This window comes from Coturnix japonica, chromosome 2, assembly GCF_054131305.1.
Source record: "Coturnix japonica strain WE chromosome 2, WE-NBRP24, whole genome shotgun sequence".
Taxonomy (NCBI): domain Eukaryota; kingdom Metazoa; phylum Chordata; class Aves; order Galliformes; family Phasianidae; genus Coturnix; species Coturnix japonica.
Window position 1 is genome coordinate 125,867,903 of NC_140664.1, and position 19,898 is coordinate 125,887,800.

Consider the following 19,898-nt stretch of genomic DNA (forward strand, 5'->3'; position numbering starts at 1 on the left):
ACAAATCCTGGCTGTGGTAGCGGTTGCATAAAAGTACGATGTGAGCCAGAACTTCCTGAGCCTTTTTGTCTTTATTTGTGTCATTTCCCTTCCCCAGAGCATTGCTCTTCTGGCGAGATGAGTTATTGATGTGTTGCTGCCAAAGATGTTTTCATATTTCTATGGGGAAGTCAGTCTGCCTCCAAAGGGCAGCCTGCCTTGCTTGAAAGTTCTTCCCTTCCACATAAGTTTGTTTGATCTACTCTGAAAATAACCTGGAAATGGCTTATGGCTGCCTGCATGAGACAATGGCACCTGGTGAGTGATGTGGGAAGGGAGAGCTGCAGGCAGGGGTGATGGTTGGAGCCCGGCAGTGGGAATTCTCACACTCATTTTGAGGAGTTCCTTCTGCCACAGACGAGCTCACCTTCCTGCAGTGATACCACCCCGCTGCCAGCGCTACACGGGCACTGCCAGCTGTGGGAGTTGTGGGGTGGCCGCTTGTCTCCGCCCCAATGAGTCACTGTGCCCCAGCAGCAGGGCTATTCCTGAAGCAGCGTGAGCACAGCCCAGGATCGCAATGAGCCACTCCCATGGTCTGTCTGGAGTTTTGGGGCGTTGTTGAGTTTTGTTGGCACGCAGTTTATAAAGGACTTGTTGATGCGCTGCTCCAATTATAAGCTTCGGACGGGGATGATTTTAGAAACGCACCTTGCTGAGCTTCCCTCAGAGAAGAGAAATGGATGCTCTGGCTCCCAACAGTGCTTTGGTGCTCGTTTAAAGGGAACAGGTATCAGAGAAACCAGGCAAGAAAGCCCTTATTTCTGCATCATCCAAATGCTCCTGCAGGGCTCTGAAGGGTTGTTTATCATACATCGTTCTGTCAGGAGCATTAGCTGCCTGTTCCGAGTCCAAAATCTGTTCACTGCACCCTCCGCCCAACACTTCAGCATGTGGAACAATGCACGTAGCATCACCGGGTCGTGGAAGGAGACGTAACAGACAAGGTCACACTGCTTTCAAAGAGAAAAGGACACAGCAACCACTTCTCAAGGCACTGAGCTGGATTTATTCATTTGACCGTATCAGTATCAAACTGGAAATAATCTGTTCAAGATCACATGTTAGAAAGGAGCAGCATTAAATAATGGATGTATGAAAAAGAGACCGTGCTTCAGAAAAGATTCAGTGTACAACATACATAGTATGCCATTGTAACAAAAATGCTTAAAAAGAGTCATCCTAAGCATCAAAGAGAGTTTTATAAAAGTTTACGTTCTCATCCCATGGGATGTACAGAACTATGCAGTTTGCATAGTTTTACTAGCATCCAAAACATCGTGTTTCAAATGTATGAGGCACAGCAAGAACAATATAATTCCATTTCCATAGGAACATAAACACAGCTTGTCACTAATGACACGCTTTCCAAACCGTAGCGCTCACGCCAATCATACACAAGTTTATAGCATTAAAAAGCAAAAGCCTGGAGATCGCCCACTGTTACCAATATGAACTAACACTTGCCCTACCCTTGAAAACTAGCCGAGATATCCTTGCAGTAGCTGCAACAACGAAAGCAGGTGGAGCCAGGGCCAACTTGCTGTGCCACTCCCAGAGCTAACAGATACAGCCAGATTCTCCCTCCGCCCAAGGAGCAGCGGGACAGGGAAGATACAAAGCTAAAACATATCTGTAACCAAGTGATGCTTTGACTCCAGAGACACCTGATAGAAACTAGCTCAGCTTGAGGAAGCTCCTGATTTACATTGAGAACGACCAGAGACTGGCCAGGTTTCAAAGACTCAACAAAGACTTATTGGGGGAAGGTTTTCACTAAGGACAGCTCAGATAGACCAGATCTTATGGCCCACATGCTTTTCTTTTTTTTTTTCATTTTTTTTCATTTTTTTTTTTTTTCTTTTTAATGGCAATACTTGCAAGCATATCATATAAGCTTTACTAAAGTCTAAGGTCCAGCACAGGGAGGTCCCCCAGGATAAGACATTCCCTGCAGTGTTCTTTCTGTTGTCTTCTTGTTGGTCAGCCAGTAGATGCACTGATACCATTGCTTCAGATCAGCTTATCAGAGCCCCTAAGGGTTTAGCTTAATCATCTGTGCAATCATAAACTATTCACATTTTACAGCCTACAATGGCAATATTTTTTATGTACAAATTTGAAAATCAAGTCTCAACATCAAGTTTGAAGAGGTAGAGGTCCATTTCTGACCTGCTGATAGAGAACGTTACTGGGTCAGTCGTATTCTAATGCTGGCGGTGCCCTAACAATATTGAAGTAACCAGCAAGAGCTCCAAGGTCTATGTAAAGTGACCTTTGCCTCTTTACCAGGTCCGACTCCTCCATGCTCCCAGTGCACAAAGAGGAATCTAAAAAGAAAAGACACAAAGCGTGACATTACTGCACAAATAGCTGCATCAATGCAATTTCACAGTTACAGGCATTACTGGAATAATTAGCCTAACATTTGCTTTTATTCATTTGTGCTTTAGAAAGCTTCATTTTTAAAGCCAATATAAAATAAATCTCATATAAAATTAAATGAAAGATAACAAATCAACCCATAAATCCAGGACAAAGAAAAGTAAGCAGCTTGCTACTGCAAATAGCAAGTGTGTTTACTTGCTACAAAAAGCCCTGTTTGCTGGCACAGCCAGACAGAGCTTCCTCATTCTCTGGGCCATGGTGCTAAAGGAGAGTTTGGCACAAGAAAAAAACTGCAAGTTTTCTGACAGCTGAGAATTCCCCTTCATCACAGGGGGATTTTCCTTTAAGTTAACGACATCCTCTTTGTGACAGTACAGAACAGACCTGGGACTGTCTGTCTCACATTATTTTAAGTCAAGGTCTGAAGAAGCTGCAGAACTCCCCTGAATACTCGCACAGTGAGTGTCTTGGAATCTCAGGCACCTAAATTAGAGTTCCAGTGTAATGGCCAAATAGTCTTTTATCTTTGAAAGAACTGATTGAGATAGCCTGTGCTGGTCATAGGATTATGCACCCACGAGGCAAAAATCCAGAAGGAGCAACACCACTATAGATGTAAAGGCAGTGATTACTTTAAATGCTTCATTTCAACAGTTACTCATTAGAGCACCCCAAATTTTGCACAGGTATCTCTTCAAATAATTGTTGCAATTAAATGAACCACTCGTCTGGGCTCATTTTATAAATGCCCTTCATCAGGGCAATCCTAACATATTTCAGAAGTAGAAGAAAAGCATTCTGAAGCCTGCTAGCAAGTTGCTGACACCAAAATTCCCTTCAGCTTGATACTATCTGAGGCCACACGTTTTTGGTTTGGGTTTTTTTGTTTGTTTAACTGGCTCACACGTTATCTTTCATAGAGCAATTACCAATGCACAAGGGAGCTGAATTCTATCCTACAGTCATTATTGTTTTTAAAACAAAGGGCTTGTGCTGTTGACAGCATCATTACAGTTAGATTCCGTGTGTGTCTTATCTTTAAGGAGGCAAAAAGGATTTATTTTAATGGCAGTTGTTGAAACTCTGCTTGTTGAAAGACAAATCACTGGCATGAATGAAACACCTGCAATACAGGGATGAATTAAGTCATTTTGGGACAGCAATCTATACTTAATGAAAAAGTGCCCCAAATGACTGCCAGGGCCTTTTCATGAGCCAGTCCTTCTGGAGCTGCAGAATTCAGGCTAAGTTCTCCTGCTGAAGTCAATGAGTGTTTTACATAACACCTAATGAGTGCTGGGTCTGACCTAATCTGATAGGGATTTCTACTGATCTCCTTCCAGAGGCTTTTTGAGTTTATCTCATTTCAAAACACTTTGTCAAGTTCAACACAATGTAAAATCTACAAAGTGCAAGGTAAGGCTGATATTACAGACCTGTAATGTTTTCTGGCAACTGCAGCTCCTTCCTTGCAAGTAGTCTTTTCCTTTCAAACAACGCTGAGTCCAAACTCTGGCAGCGTGGCTGGTCTTCTGGGGGTGGGTGTAAGGCTTCATGTTTCAATAACTCTGCTGCAGACAGTCTGTGATTAGGATTCCTTTCTAGAGCTGCTTCTAACAACTCCCTCATGGAAGTGCTACAGTCTTCGGCAATGTCCTCTAAAGGGGGAGCTTGTTTGTGTATCTGTTGGAATAATAATAATAATATATATTTATTTTTTAAAGACCATTGATACAGTTACTCCAAAAACAATGGAAAAAGTGGTCACAAATAATCACCCTGGTGGTCTGGGAATTCCTCACTTACAAGGTACCACCTCTCCAAGCTAGTAGAATCAAGTACAACATAATACGTAACCACAGAAAATCCACCTTTTTATCAGATTTCAGCATAAATTTTAAGACTCAAAGCAATTCCAAGAAAATATAAAATCCAGTGCAGCACAAACTGACCAGAGTTCTGTACCACAGCATGTGAATCAAGCTGTTTTTATCTGCAGCTTCTAAGCAAAACAGACCAGCAACAGGACAGAGAGGGACTTGTTCCAATCAGGTTTCACCCTGTTCTAACCCTGTTCTTGCAGAAGCCCAAGGCCTGTCAACTTGTAACAAAACCACAGAGATTACTCCAGCTCAGTTTCATCCTTCCACTAAATGATCAAAACCCACTTCTTCCCTCCCTCCCCCAAAGCAAAAAGGATGATATCATCTCTCTGACAAGTAATTTGATAGTCTGTATGACTGAAGCTTTCCCAACAAGAATACAGGAACCCTTCGATGGAAACGGATATATGGTTTTTCTAAGAGCGCTCACAATATAGAGGTAGGATGGATATGCAGAACGAGGGTATCTGTTCACCCAGGGTGGAATGCCAGTTTGCATGTGAATAATAGTAGCTCCCATGCTGTAGATGTCTGCTTTGGTTGTGTGGCCTCGGCACAGGATGACCTCGGGACTCATGTAAATCTGTGAAGAATAGCCAAAAAAAGACTAATCAGCAACAGAAAACAATAATCAAAGACCAACCACGATATGTTGTGATTTGAAACACACACTTTACAAATCCCTCTGGGTGACCAAGCACTAGCTGGGGAACAGATTTTCTGCTCTGTTACACCAAACAAAACACAAATGTTTGGGCAGAACTGGCTTTCTTGGTCTTCTCTCCGCTTATTATCCAATAACCTGCATGGTGGGGCACCACCCTAAGATGTGGGGCAGCGAGGCACAAGCCAGGTGTAAGGCAAGGCACAGATTGAAAGCCAGCTCCTGCTGTGTGACCATTCCCCAGAGCAGCTGGTAATGCAAGCATCTCCCTCCCACTTCTTTTTAAACCAGAAATTCCTTAAAGCTAAAACAAATTCCTAAACCAGAAATTCCTTGCCATCCAAATTATGGTTTCTATCCACAATTTTCCACAGCACAGCTGAGATTTGTCAGAGCAGTTGAAGCACTCTGAGGGCATCTCCTCACTGGCTGAGCTGGGCTGAGGAGAACTGGGGTGTGAGAGGCACTGCCTGCCCACCACTGCTGTGCATCCAGCCATGTGCAGCAGGAAGGTCTCAGCATCAAGCTGTCCCAGTTGTCATTCCTGGTTTCCATTTTTCCCTCACCCAATCGCCCTCTAAAGGAGCCAAACAGATCCTTAATTAGTTCAAGTCACCAGACCACAAAGAATCACGTTAAAAGCCATTAATTGACACAAGGGCAGGAAGTTAAATCATCACCGCATTGCTGGCCTGCTCGCTACCACAGATGGAGAATGGCCGCAAGGCTCACGCAAATACCATGGAATATTTCCCAGTAAATCACACATCACATCTGCAATCAGAGCTGTGGACTGGTAGCAAAAGCATAGGAGCACGTCTGGAGCTGCTACTGACCCCTGTCCATTGCCTTCCTCAAAGCTAAGGTAGAAAAAGGCATCTGCCACACTTAAGGCTCATAAAGACCGCAGAAAAAAATCCCCTTTTTATGAAATAAGTAATGACAGCTGCATACAGTGCAAATGATGCAATTACAGCGAAATCTGTACAGATGAAAAGCAGCTACTTTCTTGAGGAAAAAGGATGCTGGAAGTACAACCTGTCTGCAGCTACAGCCTGAGTGTGAGAAAGGTCAAGACACACCCTGATTGCACAAGGACAAAAAGCAAACATCAGATGTGCACCCACACCGTGATTTCAGACTGATTTTGTCTGGCCTTGAGCTCAGTTGCCACCAAGGTGGGCAGTCCAACCCCGGATCTCATCCCATTGCCACTGCTCTCCATTGCTGGGCATATATCCAGCCATATCAGCCATTTTTTCTTTCCTTTAAACACTGTGCTAGTTTTAGTTGAGCATTCTCATGAATTAACCACACCCTTAACATTTAAACAACCTCAGCAATATTTGCAGCTGGAGCTTGTGCAATTTAACACAGTGCCAGAAGCACGGCAGAGTGTGTAGCCACTGCCTAGACCCTCAGAGGAGATTGCTAATTCCAACTGTGTGGAAACCAGCCCCAGCCAGCACCAGTGCAAGAGGAGCCAGGCACTTCCTATGAAGGAATCTGCACGGCAGCAATACAGCCCTAACACGGGAGGTCATTACGCTGCCACATGCAGAAACAGCCCCCCTGGACAGCTGCACTGCTTCTTAAGGCTGCATAACAGAGGTGTAAAGCTCGGGAGGACTTCAGAGCAAGAGATGAGATCTTACATGGAAGAAATGATGAGAAAACAGCGCTATGAATCTGAAGAAGGCAATTGCAAATGAATGGACTCCACCAAGCTCAGCACGAGTGCTGTGGGTCCTGTGAGCACAAAAACTTGTACACCAGCATTCACAGCATTCCCTTAAGTCTTGGACTGGAATTTGAGCATCTCTTTTCCCAGTAACCTCTCCACAGCCTTTCTCATCACCCACCATGCTGCAGCAGAGTGGCCAGGATGGCAGGTTCAGAAAACCAGCTCCCTCCCTACACCACTCTGTAGGACACAGCACACACCAGGACGCTGCATGTTTTAGGGCTGCACGGACTGTCTGCTTTCTATGGGCACAACTGCAGGTGCTCAACAGTGCAAACTCATTTTTCTTTTTGAAAGGGGAGAAGTGTATTTCACAGCTGTGCTTCCCTACATTAATTTGACCTGCCCACCAGCAGCCAGGGTTGGATCATCACCTGCTTCATACACCTGCAAACACATCTAAAACAACTCTGTCCTTGGGAAATTCTGTACCAGGACTTCCATCTCCTTTTTTCTATCGTGTCCCTTTCCCTCTACCCCCCCCTTTTTTTATTCTTATTAATAGCATGCACGCACCCACACAAATGATCAAAGCACATACATTAAATGCCAGAAAGCACATTACTTCCGATACAGTAAGCATTTTAAACTCTTAACGCCTCTGACTAGAAAGCCAACACAAACAAATGCTTGAATATGTTCCCAAAGATTCTGAAATCAAAATCAAACGAGCTGGGCGTTCTGTGAAACATGAGTTTATCCTGCCCTTCCAAGGAAGTGAGATGCTCTCTGTCAGTTACACATGAATGTCTCCTCAACACACATGCCTACGCTGTGAAAGAGCATCAAAATAGTAAGTGCCAACAGTTTGGCTGGAGTGTTTCCTGTAAACAGCCTCCTCTGGCAACAGAGAGCAAGCGAAGGCCCATTTGTAGCAGCTACCCCAGCTAATTGCTGCTGCTTGGCTGTTTGCTAAACAGTCAGTCTGGAAACACTTTGGTATGAGAGTACTCAAGTAGTGAGCAGGACCTCTCTGCGTGTTCTGAGTCCAAGTCATTGGGAATGTTTAAAAGGCTTTGCCTCCTTTGCTGTGACACCTAAGCATTTTAGCAGATAACCATCAACCACTCAGTACATAATCTCCATAGGACATAAGGACTACAGACGTGGGAAATGCTAAAGAACCCACAGGTTTGTTGTTTCTGTGGTTTCAAAGGTGGAGCGCTGAGCAGGTCACCCCAGTCAATGGCTGATATCTCACGAGAAATCTTTGACAGAGCAAAGAACTGAATTCCAGTCTGAAGCGTCTCTGACCAGCAGCTGATGCACTGCAAACCACCCTCCCCAGCACACTGTTCCTTTGTTTGGCTTCAGAGCAACATAATGTATTTACTCTTAAACTCCAATACTGAATGTGGACATCACTGTAAAAGGAGTGATACAACACAGTTTTTTGTCTCTCCTGTGTCTTACCTCTGTTCCTCTAAGGTCTTTGGGGTAGTAAATGTCCTCAGTCATTTGAACACTTAGCCCAAAATCCACCAACACGGCCTTAGTTGACATAAACACAATGTTGCTTGCTAAAAGAAAAACAAAAAGGTGCCATTTAAGGTTCCAGCATTTGGGGCATTTATTTCACAACGTGACTGTTTCATTTGGATGTCTGCCTGAAACAGGAGGCCAGCACAACCAGTCCCTTCTGCTAGCCAAAACATGTCTGTTAGTGATCCAAGACCAATTTTTAATTATATCTCTGAAAATCAAGCAAGACTGGTTTGTTTAAAAGAAGAAATCAATGTCTGGTCATTTTCCTAACAAAAAAAAAAAGAAAATAGAGTGAGAAACAGACAGAGAAAATGGCTGAGGGCAAAGGATCAAGCTAGGAGGCTGATGGAGATCTCTGCACAGCCAGTATCCTGGCTTGCTCTGAAGAGCCTTCGTTGTCTCCAGAGCTGCAAGCATGTTGCACAGCTATTGCTACAGACAGAACTGTGGCCACCAAGGGATTTCTTAACACTAGCAAAATAAATGAAGAACAGAGGCCCCTCCACAGCCGCCATACCTGTCAGCAACAGCAGCTAAGCACAATGAAAGAAGATAGCTGTAAAAGAAAAGGAGGAGAGTTCCCTGTCTGAATCGCAGAACTATTTAGGAGCTTTATTCACTTTCCTTCATCAAACTCTGCCTAAGGCACAGAGGCTTTCTTTGCAGTTGTATTTCTGATCAAATATTTATGAATGTAATGCTCCTTTTTAAGTCTTGAGAAATTCTTATTCATTTCTTCTGCAGCCACAGACAAGTCTTCAAGTTATGCAAGAGAAATAGATTTTCCCCCCATAGCAAACAGTGGAGTCAGGTCATTTCCCATCTTGATAGCACCCACCATGACCACACAGTGGAAAGGCACAATTTCATTTCAGTCATACTGATTCCTCAAATAAGTGCTATGAATAAATGAATATATCAGTAATTTTAAGCATAACTATGAAGATACAGATTTTAAACACTGCATAAAGAATCGTGCAAAATGCAGCATTGCCATAAATGTGGCAAGCTTTGCTGCCTCCTTGGGATTGAACTCAACTCCAACTTCTTGTCAGGACACAGGAAGAGAAGGACAGCTCTGCTTCACTCCTCATCTGACACAGCTGAAAAAGCCCAGCACGGACCCTATGCTCAATTAGGCCACAACAGCCCCAGGAAACATTACAGGCTTAGGGCAGTTTCTGAAAGACTGCATGGAAGAAATGGGCCTGGCAATGTTGGACAATGCTCAGCAAAACATGAGCCAGCAGTGTGCCCAGGTGGCCAAGAAGGCCAATGGCATCCTGGCTTGTATCAGAAATAGTGTAGGCAGCAGGAGCAGGGAGGTGATCGTCCTGTTGTACTCAGCTCTGGGGATTCCATAGCTTCTGAACGAAGGGTTAAAACAACCCACTGATCTACTGCTAAAAGCCAACAGAAAGTTGTTCCTCCTTGGCTCAAGGAAGCCTTTTCTCAATAAAATCCCAATCCCGTATGTCAGCATGATGGTCTTAACAGAAGAGGATTCAATCAGGAAGAAATGAGAAGTACAGGTAACAGCCTTTTCTATGTCAGGTATCTGAGGCAGGGCACTGGGTAGGATTCTAAATAAACCTTTTATTAATATCACAGAATAACAAAACCATTTGAGTTGGAAGGGACCTCTAAAGGTCATTTGGTCCAACTTCCTCCAAGGAACAGAGACACGTACAGCTTGATCAGGGTGCTCAGAGCCCTGACCAGCCTTACCTTCAGTGTCTCCAGGGATGGGACATCCACCATCTCTCCTAGCAACCTGTTCCAGAAGGCACCGCTAATTCCTGATAATCATCTTGTCAACTAATTATTCTAACACTTAAGTTTGAATATTTATATTTTACACACACAGGAAAAAAAAAAGATCTACTTAGAGCAAAAATGAGCTTGCAGAGGAGATATGTCCTAATTAGAAACACTCTTATTAGAGCGGCAGACAGATTTTATCTCTCTGCAGCAGGGAGGAGATGCTGGGAGAAATAGCATTCAATATGATTTACACAAGTTAATACTCAGGGAAATTTAGAAACAAACAAGCTAAAATTTGAAATAATTGTTAAAAGAAAAAAAAACCACAACAATAAAAATTGTGTATTTTGTTCCAAAATGGAGTCAAATTGAGGAACAGCCATGCACAGGCACAGAACTATTAAAAGCAGGCACAAGAAAACAACAGGAAAGATTTAGGTTGGATGTCAGGGGGAAGATCTTTACTATGAGAGTGGTGAGGTGCTGGCACAGGCTGCCTGGAGAGGCTGTGGATGCCCTGGCCCTGGAGGTGTTCAAGGACAGGCTGGATGGGGGCCCTGGGCAGCCTGGTCTAGTATTAAATTTTATTTAAAAATTTTAAATTTTATTTTATTTTTTATTTTGTGGTAGCAACAGTAATGGGAGGACAGTTGGACTAGATGACCTTGAGGGTCCTTTCCAATCTTGTGATTCTATGATTCTAATTGGGGAGGTTGGCAGCCCTGCCTGTGACAGAGAGGTTGGAGCTTGAAGGCACTTAAGGTCCCTTCCAACCCAAGCCTAATACAACACCATTCTACGATTCTATGAAAGGAAATATTTAGGGCACATTTCCACAGAAAGAAGTAAACTTCTGGTTTAATGCACTCTGATCATTTTGCTCAAACTTCTTTTGGTTTTTATTTCAAATCTGCATTGCATAAGAAAGGTGAAGGACTTTCAAATCATCCTCCCCATTAATACAGCAATAAACAGTGTATATAACTTATCTTAACCTTGTTATTAGTTGGCATGATCCAGTTTCTCTGTCCGTGATGCAAGGCTACACACCCCACCTCTGTAGCCGGCCCTTTAGGAGAGCCCCACCCCGATGTGGAACAGAGAGCACCCCAAGGAACCAAGCACACTTACGTTTGATATCATGATGGATAATCCTTTTGGAGTGGAGAAAGTCGAGCCCTTTCAGGATGTGCTTTGTCACCCAAATTATTTCAAATTCCCGCATAGGCCCACAGCTCTCCAGCTTCTCCATGACTGATCCTCCCTCCCCAGCTTCCATGAAGAGATGGATGGTCTCATCCCACAGAATAGCTCCGTATAATTCAGCAATGTTTTCATGACGGAAACATGCCTGTATTTCTACATCTGATGGTTTGAACTGTTCCACCGGCACCTAGGAGGTAGAAACAACCACATAAAAGCAGCTCAAAACCCAGGTTATTTATACTGTTAGTTTTGCCATAGATTGAAATGGAAGAAGGAAGCAAAGGGCTCTTAACTACTTGTTTAAATGCAAGACTTTATTTTGATCCTGTGCTTTATTCCTTTCTAATCCAGATACATCCTGTTCAAAAATGAGAGAATTTTTGGAATCTCGCCCTAATAAAAAGCGCAGTCTTCCAGAAAAAGCAATGTAGCAAGAGTTATTCCCGTCAAAAATGGGTGGTTGTTACGCAAAAGCTCTACGCAAACTTCCTGGTGAAGGAGATAAAAATCCCACTGCTTTTTCAGCTAGCTTTGTGCAGTCTCATCTGCTCTACAAGATCTGCACACCCTTTTGACACGTGGATCAGTGCTTGCAGCACAGAAATGCTCAGCAGTCTGCAGACTAACAGTGCTCCACTCAGTTACTGACCTTGTTTAACTCCTTATCAGCCTTCTTTTAGGGCTTCTGAGAAAGGAAATCCGCTTTAAAGTGAGCACTCAGAAGCACTCTATTTATTTTAGAAGTACCTATGGCAGATTATTAAAGCAATGGGCAATGTTTGCTTACACTCAGGAAGGCTATTATCACTCTTTTTATTCTCTTCCCCTCAACTGCCCTAAGCAATTAACACACTAATAATTTTACAGCAACGAGAAATACTTTTTGCACATTCAGAAACATCAGATGAAGTTAACCCTGCAGTGGGTTATGCAGGACTGGCAAACTAAATTGGTTTCTAGGCCCATACGTTTGGCAGAAGGGCAGGACATACAAGTCCCTGCCTATTCTGTTGCACACAGAAGGCAGGTGCTTATTCATGAGGTGGGGTATAGACAAGTATACCACTCAAGCCTTTGCTGACCCTAAACACTTATTACTCAATTCAGAACAGTACATTGAAAGGTGAAGTTGAAAGAAAATACAGACTTGCATTGACATCGAGGGGTGGTCAGCAATTTCCTCGAGACATCTCTCAACCTTATGCTGAGTTAGCATTTAAAACACCATGAGAACTGCACGTAAGCTGAGGTCACTGAGACATGAATACCATTGGAATAACAAAAACACATGTTTGAAAGCCCCAGTTGAAGGGTGGGATCCCAGAACCATCTGCAGCAGCAGGGTTTTGTTATCATCTCCAGCAGGGACGTGATTCCATGTTGATACATTACTGCCACAATTACTGCAGGACAAGCATAAATTCTTCCATTTACCCCAGCACGGCTGCAGGGAGTACCAAGCCTGCCCACAAGATAGTTATACAGGCTTCCAGACACTTCCACAGTGCTTAAACTTTTCAGGTCTCAAGGATGAAAACAATTAACATTTAAAAAACAACCATTTTTCCAGCTTTATGTAGGCCAAAAGAACACAGGCAACATTCAGCCCAGTAGCGGAATGTCATGCAGACACATTTAAAAATACACTACATGTTCCATGTATCTGCATATAGATAAAGCTACTGAACAAACATACCAGTTTGCATGCCATTCGTTTCTTGGTTTCTCTATCTTGGGCCAAGTACACCTTCCCAAAAGCTCCTCGTGGAATAAAGTCAGAGCCAATATTCCTGTAAGTCAGCTTCCATGGAAACAGGAGCACATCCGAGTCAATCTGATAGCGGCCATTCTTGGGAGTGATCTGTGGAGTTAAATTACAATGAAATAATAAATCACACTGAAGTTGAAACTACATCAAGTCTAATTAATCTTATACATGGGATGGAAAAAAAATATACGTTGCTTATGTATGTACACAATGCATGCAATCTGTTCAGCAGTCTTTATTTAGAAACACCAAATGGGAACAGCATGTGAGGTGTGGCATCCATTCACAGCCCAGGCATCCACGTTTCTCTCAAGTGACTAACTCACAAAGTGTAAGTTGCAATTAATTGTCTTGAAACAACAACAACAGCAGCTGGGTTAATGAAATTATCCACCTCTTGTTATTAGATCTACCTGCACATGTTTGCCCTTCCTGCAATCTGCTGACTTGTTATGCCACATAGCTGTTACTCACAGGCTATCTTCTATGATGTGAGCAAGAGTTTCAGCATTTCCTAATATCAAATGGATTGCTAGAAGAATTTCAATTTTCCTTCTCGTATCAGAATTTCTGCTGCTCAGTAAGCAGTTGAAGAAGTCTGCTGCAATTTCACCTGTCACCTTCTTGCAGTTTTACACTGCAGCTGAATAGTGACTGGGAGTCACTTTATCTGCTTGAGGTGGTAATGTATAGAGAGCCTTGGGACTCTGCACTGCCACCAGGGCAAGGAGGCTCCTCTAGGAAGTGGTCCTGAGCATCCAAGTCAGTATCTTGCTCTGAATCATCCTTTGGAAGAGCTCTCTCCCTCTGCACATGCCAGAGATCTAACTCCTAGCTGTAGTGATGCAAGTCCTGCTTTAGGTTTGACGTTGGTTCTGAAGTCTGTTCAGATTCTCCTAGCTAAAGCAGCACTAACGCTTGCAGCAAATATGCTTCTCATTAAAGCAGGGATATACAGCATCACCAGCAACCAGAATATTGTTAATCTGATTACTGATAGGTAACCAAGATGCTTAAAGACATATAAAAGTAGATCAAAGATATTTATCGCTGTCTGTCACATGGTCTCACCATGCTCAGCTCTTCTGCGGCCCTTTCTAAGATAACAACATCTTAGGAGACTGCCGGTTTTAGATTTAAGATGTCACACACAGAATCTGTGCTTTACCTTGGTGGCTTTGATTTAGGAAAGTATCATCTTCACTGCTAAAACTGGCACTTGTGACTAGTATTTAAATATGTGAAGTAAGTTAATTCCTAATTAATTTTTGGGAGGATAAGCTCTTCAGTGATGTGGAGGGTGCCTGTTTAATACAAGCGCTTTCCTCAGGATGAGGAGAATGAGCCTCCCTGGTGCTTATTAGAACCAAGGCAAGAATTGTACCAGCTCTTGCACCTCCACTTCTACAATTCACAAGCAGAGACTAGTTAATCTGTATGTTACAGCTGTCCTGGTAAGCAACACAGACACAGGGTGGCTTTGCAGAACAAAAGGGAGAAACGAACAGCACACTACTCGCATTTCAACAGGCTTCATGTCAGACTAGATCCTTGCCTGACACTGTGAACTGAACATTCTCCTCTGGCTGTAGACTGCCTTCCTCCAGCTTCGTTTCAGCTGAAAGAAACTCAAACTGGGCACCCCGAGGCCCTTCACAGTGCAGTCTGTAGAGGTAAGCAGCCAGCCAGGAATGCTCCTGACCCTGGCTACAGAGCAGCAGCTACATACAGTGCAGAGGTGCCTGTTGAAATGCATCCATAGGTAAGGCCCTGCCTTCAGTACTCAGTTGCTCAATGAGTCACATGCACCTAATAACACCTGGTTCATACCAATTGGATGCATCTATAGAAGTAATATCCAAGCAAAACAACTGTGAGTACATAGAACAGTGCCTACCCTAAGAATAGGAAACATAATATTAGTAATTGTGATTTCAATGTGACAGTTCAAGAAGTGACCATTTTGCAGCGTTCCCTCAAAATCAGGATAACGCATTACTCTTTACTGTTTCACACCTAAGAAACTGGCAAGCCTCAAGCAATGAATCTCCATGTACAAAACACACTGCGTGCAAGGATTTTAGATGACAGATCTAGAACATATGAAGAAAACAAAACAGCGGGACAAGAATACATGAATAATCTTCCATTTCATGAATGGTTGTTTCCAAAGCAACTAATTTCTAATAGCAGTTCAATGACACCAATATCTACAGGTGTTTGTAGAACAAAAGTCATTTTAGAAAAAAAAATAATTAACATCTCTCAAGATACTGCATCTATGCCTGCATTTAATACTGTGTGATATTACATAATACCATCACTCTGAAAGTTGCAGTTGATGTTATATACCTTTTCTCCTTATATTACAGTATTTTACAACCTTTTGCGCAGATAATGAATTCAGAATAGATTCTAGGCCTTTACTTTACAGATCTCTGCTACTGCATCAGCAAAGACACTGGAGAACTCACAGCTGCTCCTTGTAAGCCCTCACAGCTGTGACTTTTGCTTTCTTACTGCACACATGAAGTTTGCCACCAGCACTGGGAAATGCTTTCTAATAACCAGACTACCAACCGGCAGCACAGACTGCATCTTTCTGAGCAGATCTTTCTCCACAGCTGCCTGGGACTGCAGGGGCTGGATCTGACATCCTTAGGGATCCCCTCCAGGCTCAGGCTTCCACAATGAACAGCAGTCTGCCTGTTACTGCTGGGACTGAAGGTGATCTCCACTTAGACTCAGCAATAACTTCTGACACCTATACCTACTAATTTTTAAGTGAATAGAAAAAAGACGTACCATATTCAAAAGGATTCCAGATTCTTGCTGTCTGCATCCTTTAAATTGTTTTGCAGTGTTAGACACCTGATTTGCAAAAGCAAGCAGGTCTTCCACAGTCCCGTATTTGACGGAGGACATCAAAGAAACCTCCCTCTCACAAAACAGTAAAGAATCCGCACGTTCTTCATTTTGATTTGCTTCTTCACACATCGTAATTAAGCTGTCCTCATAGACGGCAAGGTCTCCACCTGGATAAAGGTTTTCCATGATGTCTATCACTTCAGACATATTTAAATTAGTTAGCAACAAGTCAATTTCCTCTTTGCTATCACTACCCGTGCTCATATACTCCATTACTGTCCACTTTGCAAAACCACTCCTGAAAAAAAGAGAAACAAAACAAACCTGAAGACATTTTATCATCTGAATTTATAGTAGCAAAGGTAAAGAAGTGGTCAGAGTGATAAGTAGTTCATTGTTACATGGTTAGATTTTGTAATTACCTTGTGTTAAGAAAAAGTCATAATTAGTAGAAGGGGTAAAGAGGAGAAAGAGAAAAAGTCTCCACTAACAACCTTCGTTTTGGAAGTTATTTGTGAACTCCTCCAATCATCCAATCTTGGAATTTACATAAAGTTTCTCAATGGAGGCAGTGACACAGTAAGGAAGCACAAGTCAGTTTTGTTTTGCTGGATATGCAAAAATGAAGGAGCACCCTCAGTACTCATTATTTAGAAATGGGTGACAAATGGGGATATAAATGCACCGTATTAGTTTATCCCCAAGATTTTTATGAGCAGCTTATGTGAAGTGTCCAGAAAGAGCTGAGGATCACAGAGCAAGGCTAATAGGCATCCACCAGTAATAAACACCTGTTAGTATCGCTGCACGAAGCACCATCCATCACCAGCTGAGATACACCACCCACCTTTTCTGCAAATGACTGACCAGAATTAGACTTGAACTGAAATTTCCACCAATTTACAAAAAAAAAAGGCAGAAACGGAGTTACTGTGAAAGTAATGAACTTCTAAAGCAGTTTCAAGCACTTTGTTCAGCTCTTACTATTCCTAACAGCAACTTTTAAGATCCATCTTAACCACCTGGCTGAGATGGACTTCAGATCTAATGGACTCAGCATCCCAGTAAGGTCCTTTCTCATCCCAGATTCCCAGCTCGAACCAGAGTTATTCTACCCGTTTGAAAGACATGCATAGTCAACCATTAATGTTCTCACACACACAGTTTTCAACACGTAAACGTCTAAGTACACTTACCTTATATTTATCCTGGTTGCATCACTCAAAATCATCAAAAAGGTCTCAGTGTAATGGGTAAAGACGTCATGTTTCTCGAACCCGTATTTACCACTGATGATAGATTCACAGTGATCCTTCGCAGTCTATTAAAAAAAAGCAAAACAAATAAAGCCATGGCACGCCAGCTCAAGCAGAAGGACTGGTTTATGCTCATATGATCATTTGTTTCACGGGCTTCATGGAAAGTAAAAGTAGTAATCACAAGGCTGAGTGAGATAACAGGGGATTTTCTGCAGAAAAAGATGACAGCTAAAAAGAGTCAAGCTGCTGTATGATCACCCAGATTTCCAGGTACTACTGCAAAGTGACTTTTCCATGGTTAGGTCTGGAGTTTTATTCTCTCTGCCTCATGCTTGCAGATAACAAAGAAGAGACGAATCTTCTTTTCCTCCAGCAGCACATACCCCATTCAGAGAGCTTTCATTTCCCTTTTTCATAAGCCACCTATTCTCAGTAAAAGATGACAAGCAAACAAAAAAAATACTTATAAAAGAAATAAGCATAACCTATTTATCTCAAGCACCAACAGCAGACTCAGTCCCCTGAGGTCATGAAGCAATGCCGCTTGCCCAGATACAGTTTCTGGTTATGATCTCTATCTTAACGTCCCCGCAAGAACGTGGAAGCTTTGCGGCACGTATTTCTCATGGGCTGGAGAGCGCTGACGTCAGCTCTAACGTCGAAAAAAAATGAGTAAAATGATGCAGCTGGCAGAGAAATTCAGACCATGTGCCGTAAGCTCAATAGGCAGGACAGGAAAAACTCAGCATGGGTGGAACAGAAAATGACATGGAGAGAGTACACGATACTGCATCCCCCTTTCCAAAACCCTGTAATGGGCTCAGCAGCCTTCAGTCTTTATGCTGGCACTCAGCATCAGGGCATGGAGGGGGAACCCCCAAGCACTTATCTAGCAGGGTGCTGAGAGAGGGCAGGGGTTTGTCAGCCTACACCTATACAAGACATAGCAGAAGCCCAAGCTGTAACCCCTAGCATCTCACCCTACCACGCTACTGCCCTAAAAGCCTGAAAGTGGTTACTCCCAATTATAGAGGAGATTTCTAGCCTTTGCCCCACAGCTGGACTTTTATGATGCCGAATTACCGGGAGTAAAGAGAAAAGCATCAGCCAGTTTGCTAAGAGGAACTGTGAGGCTGCTTCTGAAGGGCAAGGCTGGGTTACACACCAACCCCAGGGGGACTTTCTATAGAAAAACACGAACCTCCAGAGGCCCCATCCCTTGTGGGCAGAGACAACCGAGCACCACAATTAAACCAGTTCACTCCTTGATAATACTTTCATTCAACAGACCACAGTGCAGCTGAGAGCAAACATAGCTCTCCATAAGCTCTGTGCCTCAACATGTTCCCAAAGCACAGCGTCAGGCTAACAGTACTCACAGTTCCATACTAAAGCTTGGGTGCTTCAATAAAGCTTTAAGTCTTTCTGTACAACCCAGGTACGCTGAAAAACCACGTCACTAACAACGTCCTACCTGTTTTCTCACCAGGAATCAGAGCATATCTCAGCTTGAGCTCTCAGGTCAGTTACTACAGCACGAACTGCTTCTCCAACTCTGTCATTATTTCAACACCATCACATGAGCCGTGTGCCGGCCAAGAGGTTATTTTTCCCGTTTATGACGAACGGCATGTCCTTAAAACCCCATTTCTGAGAAAAAGATCGAGTCCTCATACCCACCCTTTACAAACAGCGTTAACCGCACAGCGGGAAGCGCAGCTCTGACAGAGCCGACCCGCTCACCTGCGGCGGATGGCTCGGCTCCCCTCAGGTGCCGGCAGGTGCCGCCCCTCCATGCCCCCTTTACCCCCCCCGTTACCTGCGGGTCTCCGGAGCCTCCCTCCCGTCCTCCCTCCCGCTCTCAGCCGGCGCCGGGGCCGCTCGGCCCGCAGCGGGAAGCCCCGGGGGCGGGCGGGGCGCGGGGCGGGCTCCGGCCGCGGTTTCTATTTCGTTTTACGGGAAGAGGCAGCACCGCCCCGCCGGGCTGTGCCGACGGAGCTCGGAAAAGTTGCGTGGTGTTTTCCGCACCCCACGCCACGGCGGAGCGCAGCACGGGGAGCTGCGGCTTGTCCCGACGGCAGCGCTGGGAGCAGTACTGCCCCACGGGACACACAGCGCCAGACCCGTTCTGTACCCGTTAGCTAAATAAAAGTTGAGCTGGAAGTCTGGTGGAATTTAGAACAACAATATGTAGGATTTGATGGCGGCGTTCGGATTAAAATGCTCCGGGTGCCGGCATTGTTATTAGCTTGGCAGTTGGTGCAGGGTAGTGCTGCGCTTCTCACAGAATCACAGAATGACCCGGGTTGGAAGGGACCTCAAGGATCATGTAGTTCCAACCCCCCTGCCTGGCAGGGCCACCAAACATACACATTTACTAGATCAGGTTGCCCAGGGCCCCGCCCAACCTGGTCTTGAACACCTGCAAGGACGGGGCATCCACAACCTCCCTGGGCAGCCTGTTCCAGGGCCTAACCACTCTCCTAGTGAAGAATTTCCCCCTAACATCCAACCTAAATCTTCCCTCTTTTAACTTAAATCCATTTCCCCGTGTCCTGCTATTGTCAGCTATTGCCTGCTTCTCGTCCCAGCGGCATTAACTGCTGCTGGTGTTTCAGCACGGAGGGGATGGCACCTCTGCTCACTGCAGCCCACCCTGCACCACCAGCAACCACGGGGCAGAACCCGCCTCTCCATCCCAGCAGACAAGCACTGCATTTTCTGTCTATTATCTGCATTATAAGGGACTCTTTGCATCCAAATGCCTGTGAAAATGCGCGAGAAGGTTGAAGATGATGAAGTAAAAATTGAGAAGTTTTTTACACTTAAG

The 19,898-nt window shown here is 44.0% G+C and overlaps 1 protein-coding gene across 5 annotated transcripts; it reads right to left on the reverse strand.

Moving 5' to 3' along the window:
* Window positions 1-1,028: 1,028 nt before the first annotated feature.
* MAP3K8 (mitogen-activated protein kinase kinase kinase 8) lies at window positions 1,029-19,028 on the reverse strand. Of its 5 annotated transcripts, none has more exons than XM_015853203.3 (9): window positions 18,888-19,028; window positions 17,006-17,130; window positions 15,747-16,107; window positions 12,870-13,034; window positions 11,099-11,360; window positions 8,132-8,238; window positions 4,741-4,893; window positions 3,864-4,110; window positions 1,029-2,369 (listed from the first exon to the last, which is right to left on the reverse strand). In XM_015853203.3, the coding sequence occupies exons 2-9, from the start codon at window positions 17,038-17,040 to the stop codon at window positions 2,236-2,238; spliced, it is 1,464 nt and encodes a 487-aa protein (XP_015708689.1). In that variant the 5' UTR covers window positions 17,041-17,130; window positions 18,888-19,028; the 3' UTR covers window positions 1,029-2,235. The 5 variants fall into 5 exon arrangements, with proteins under 5 accessions (XP_015708689.1, XP_015708690.1, XP_032298944.1 ...); XM_015853204.3 differs by lacking the exon at window positions 18,888-19,028 and adding an exon at window positions 18,543-18,827; XM_032443053.2 differs by lacking the exon at window positions 18,888-19,028 and adding an exon at window positions 17,554-17,675.
* Window positions 19,029-19,898: the final 870 nt, after the last annotated feature.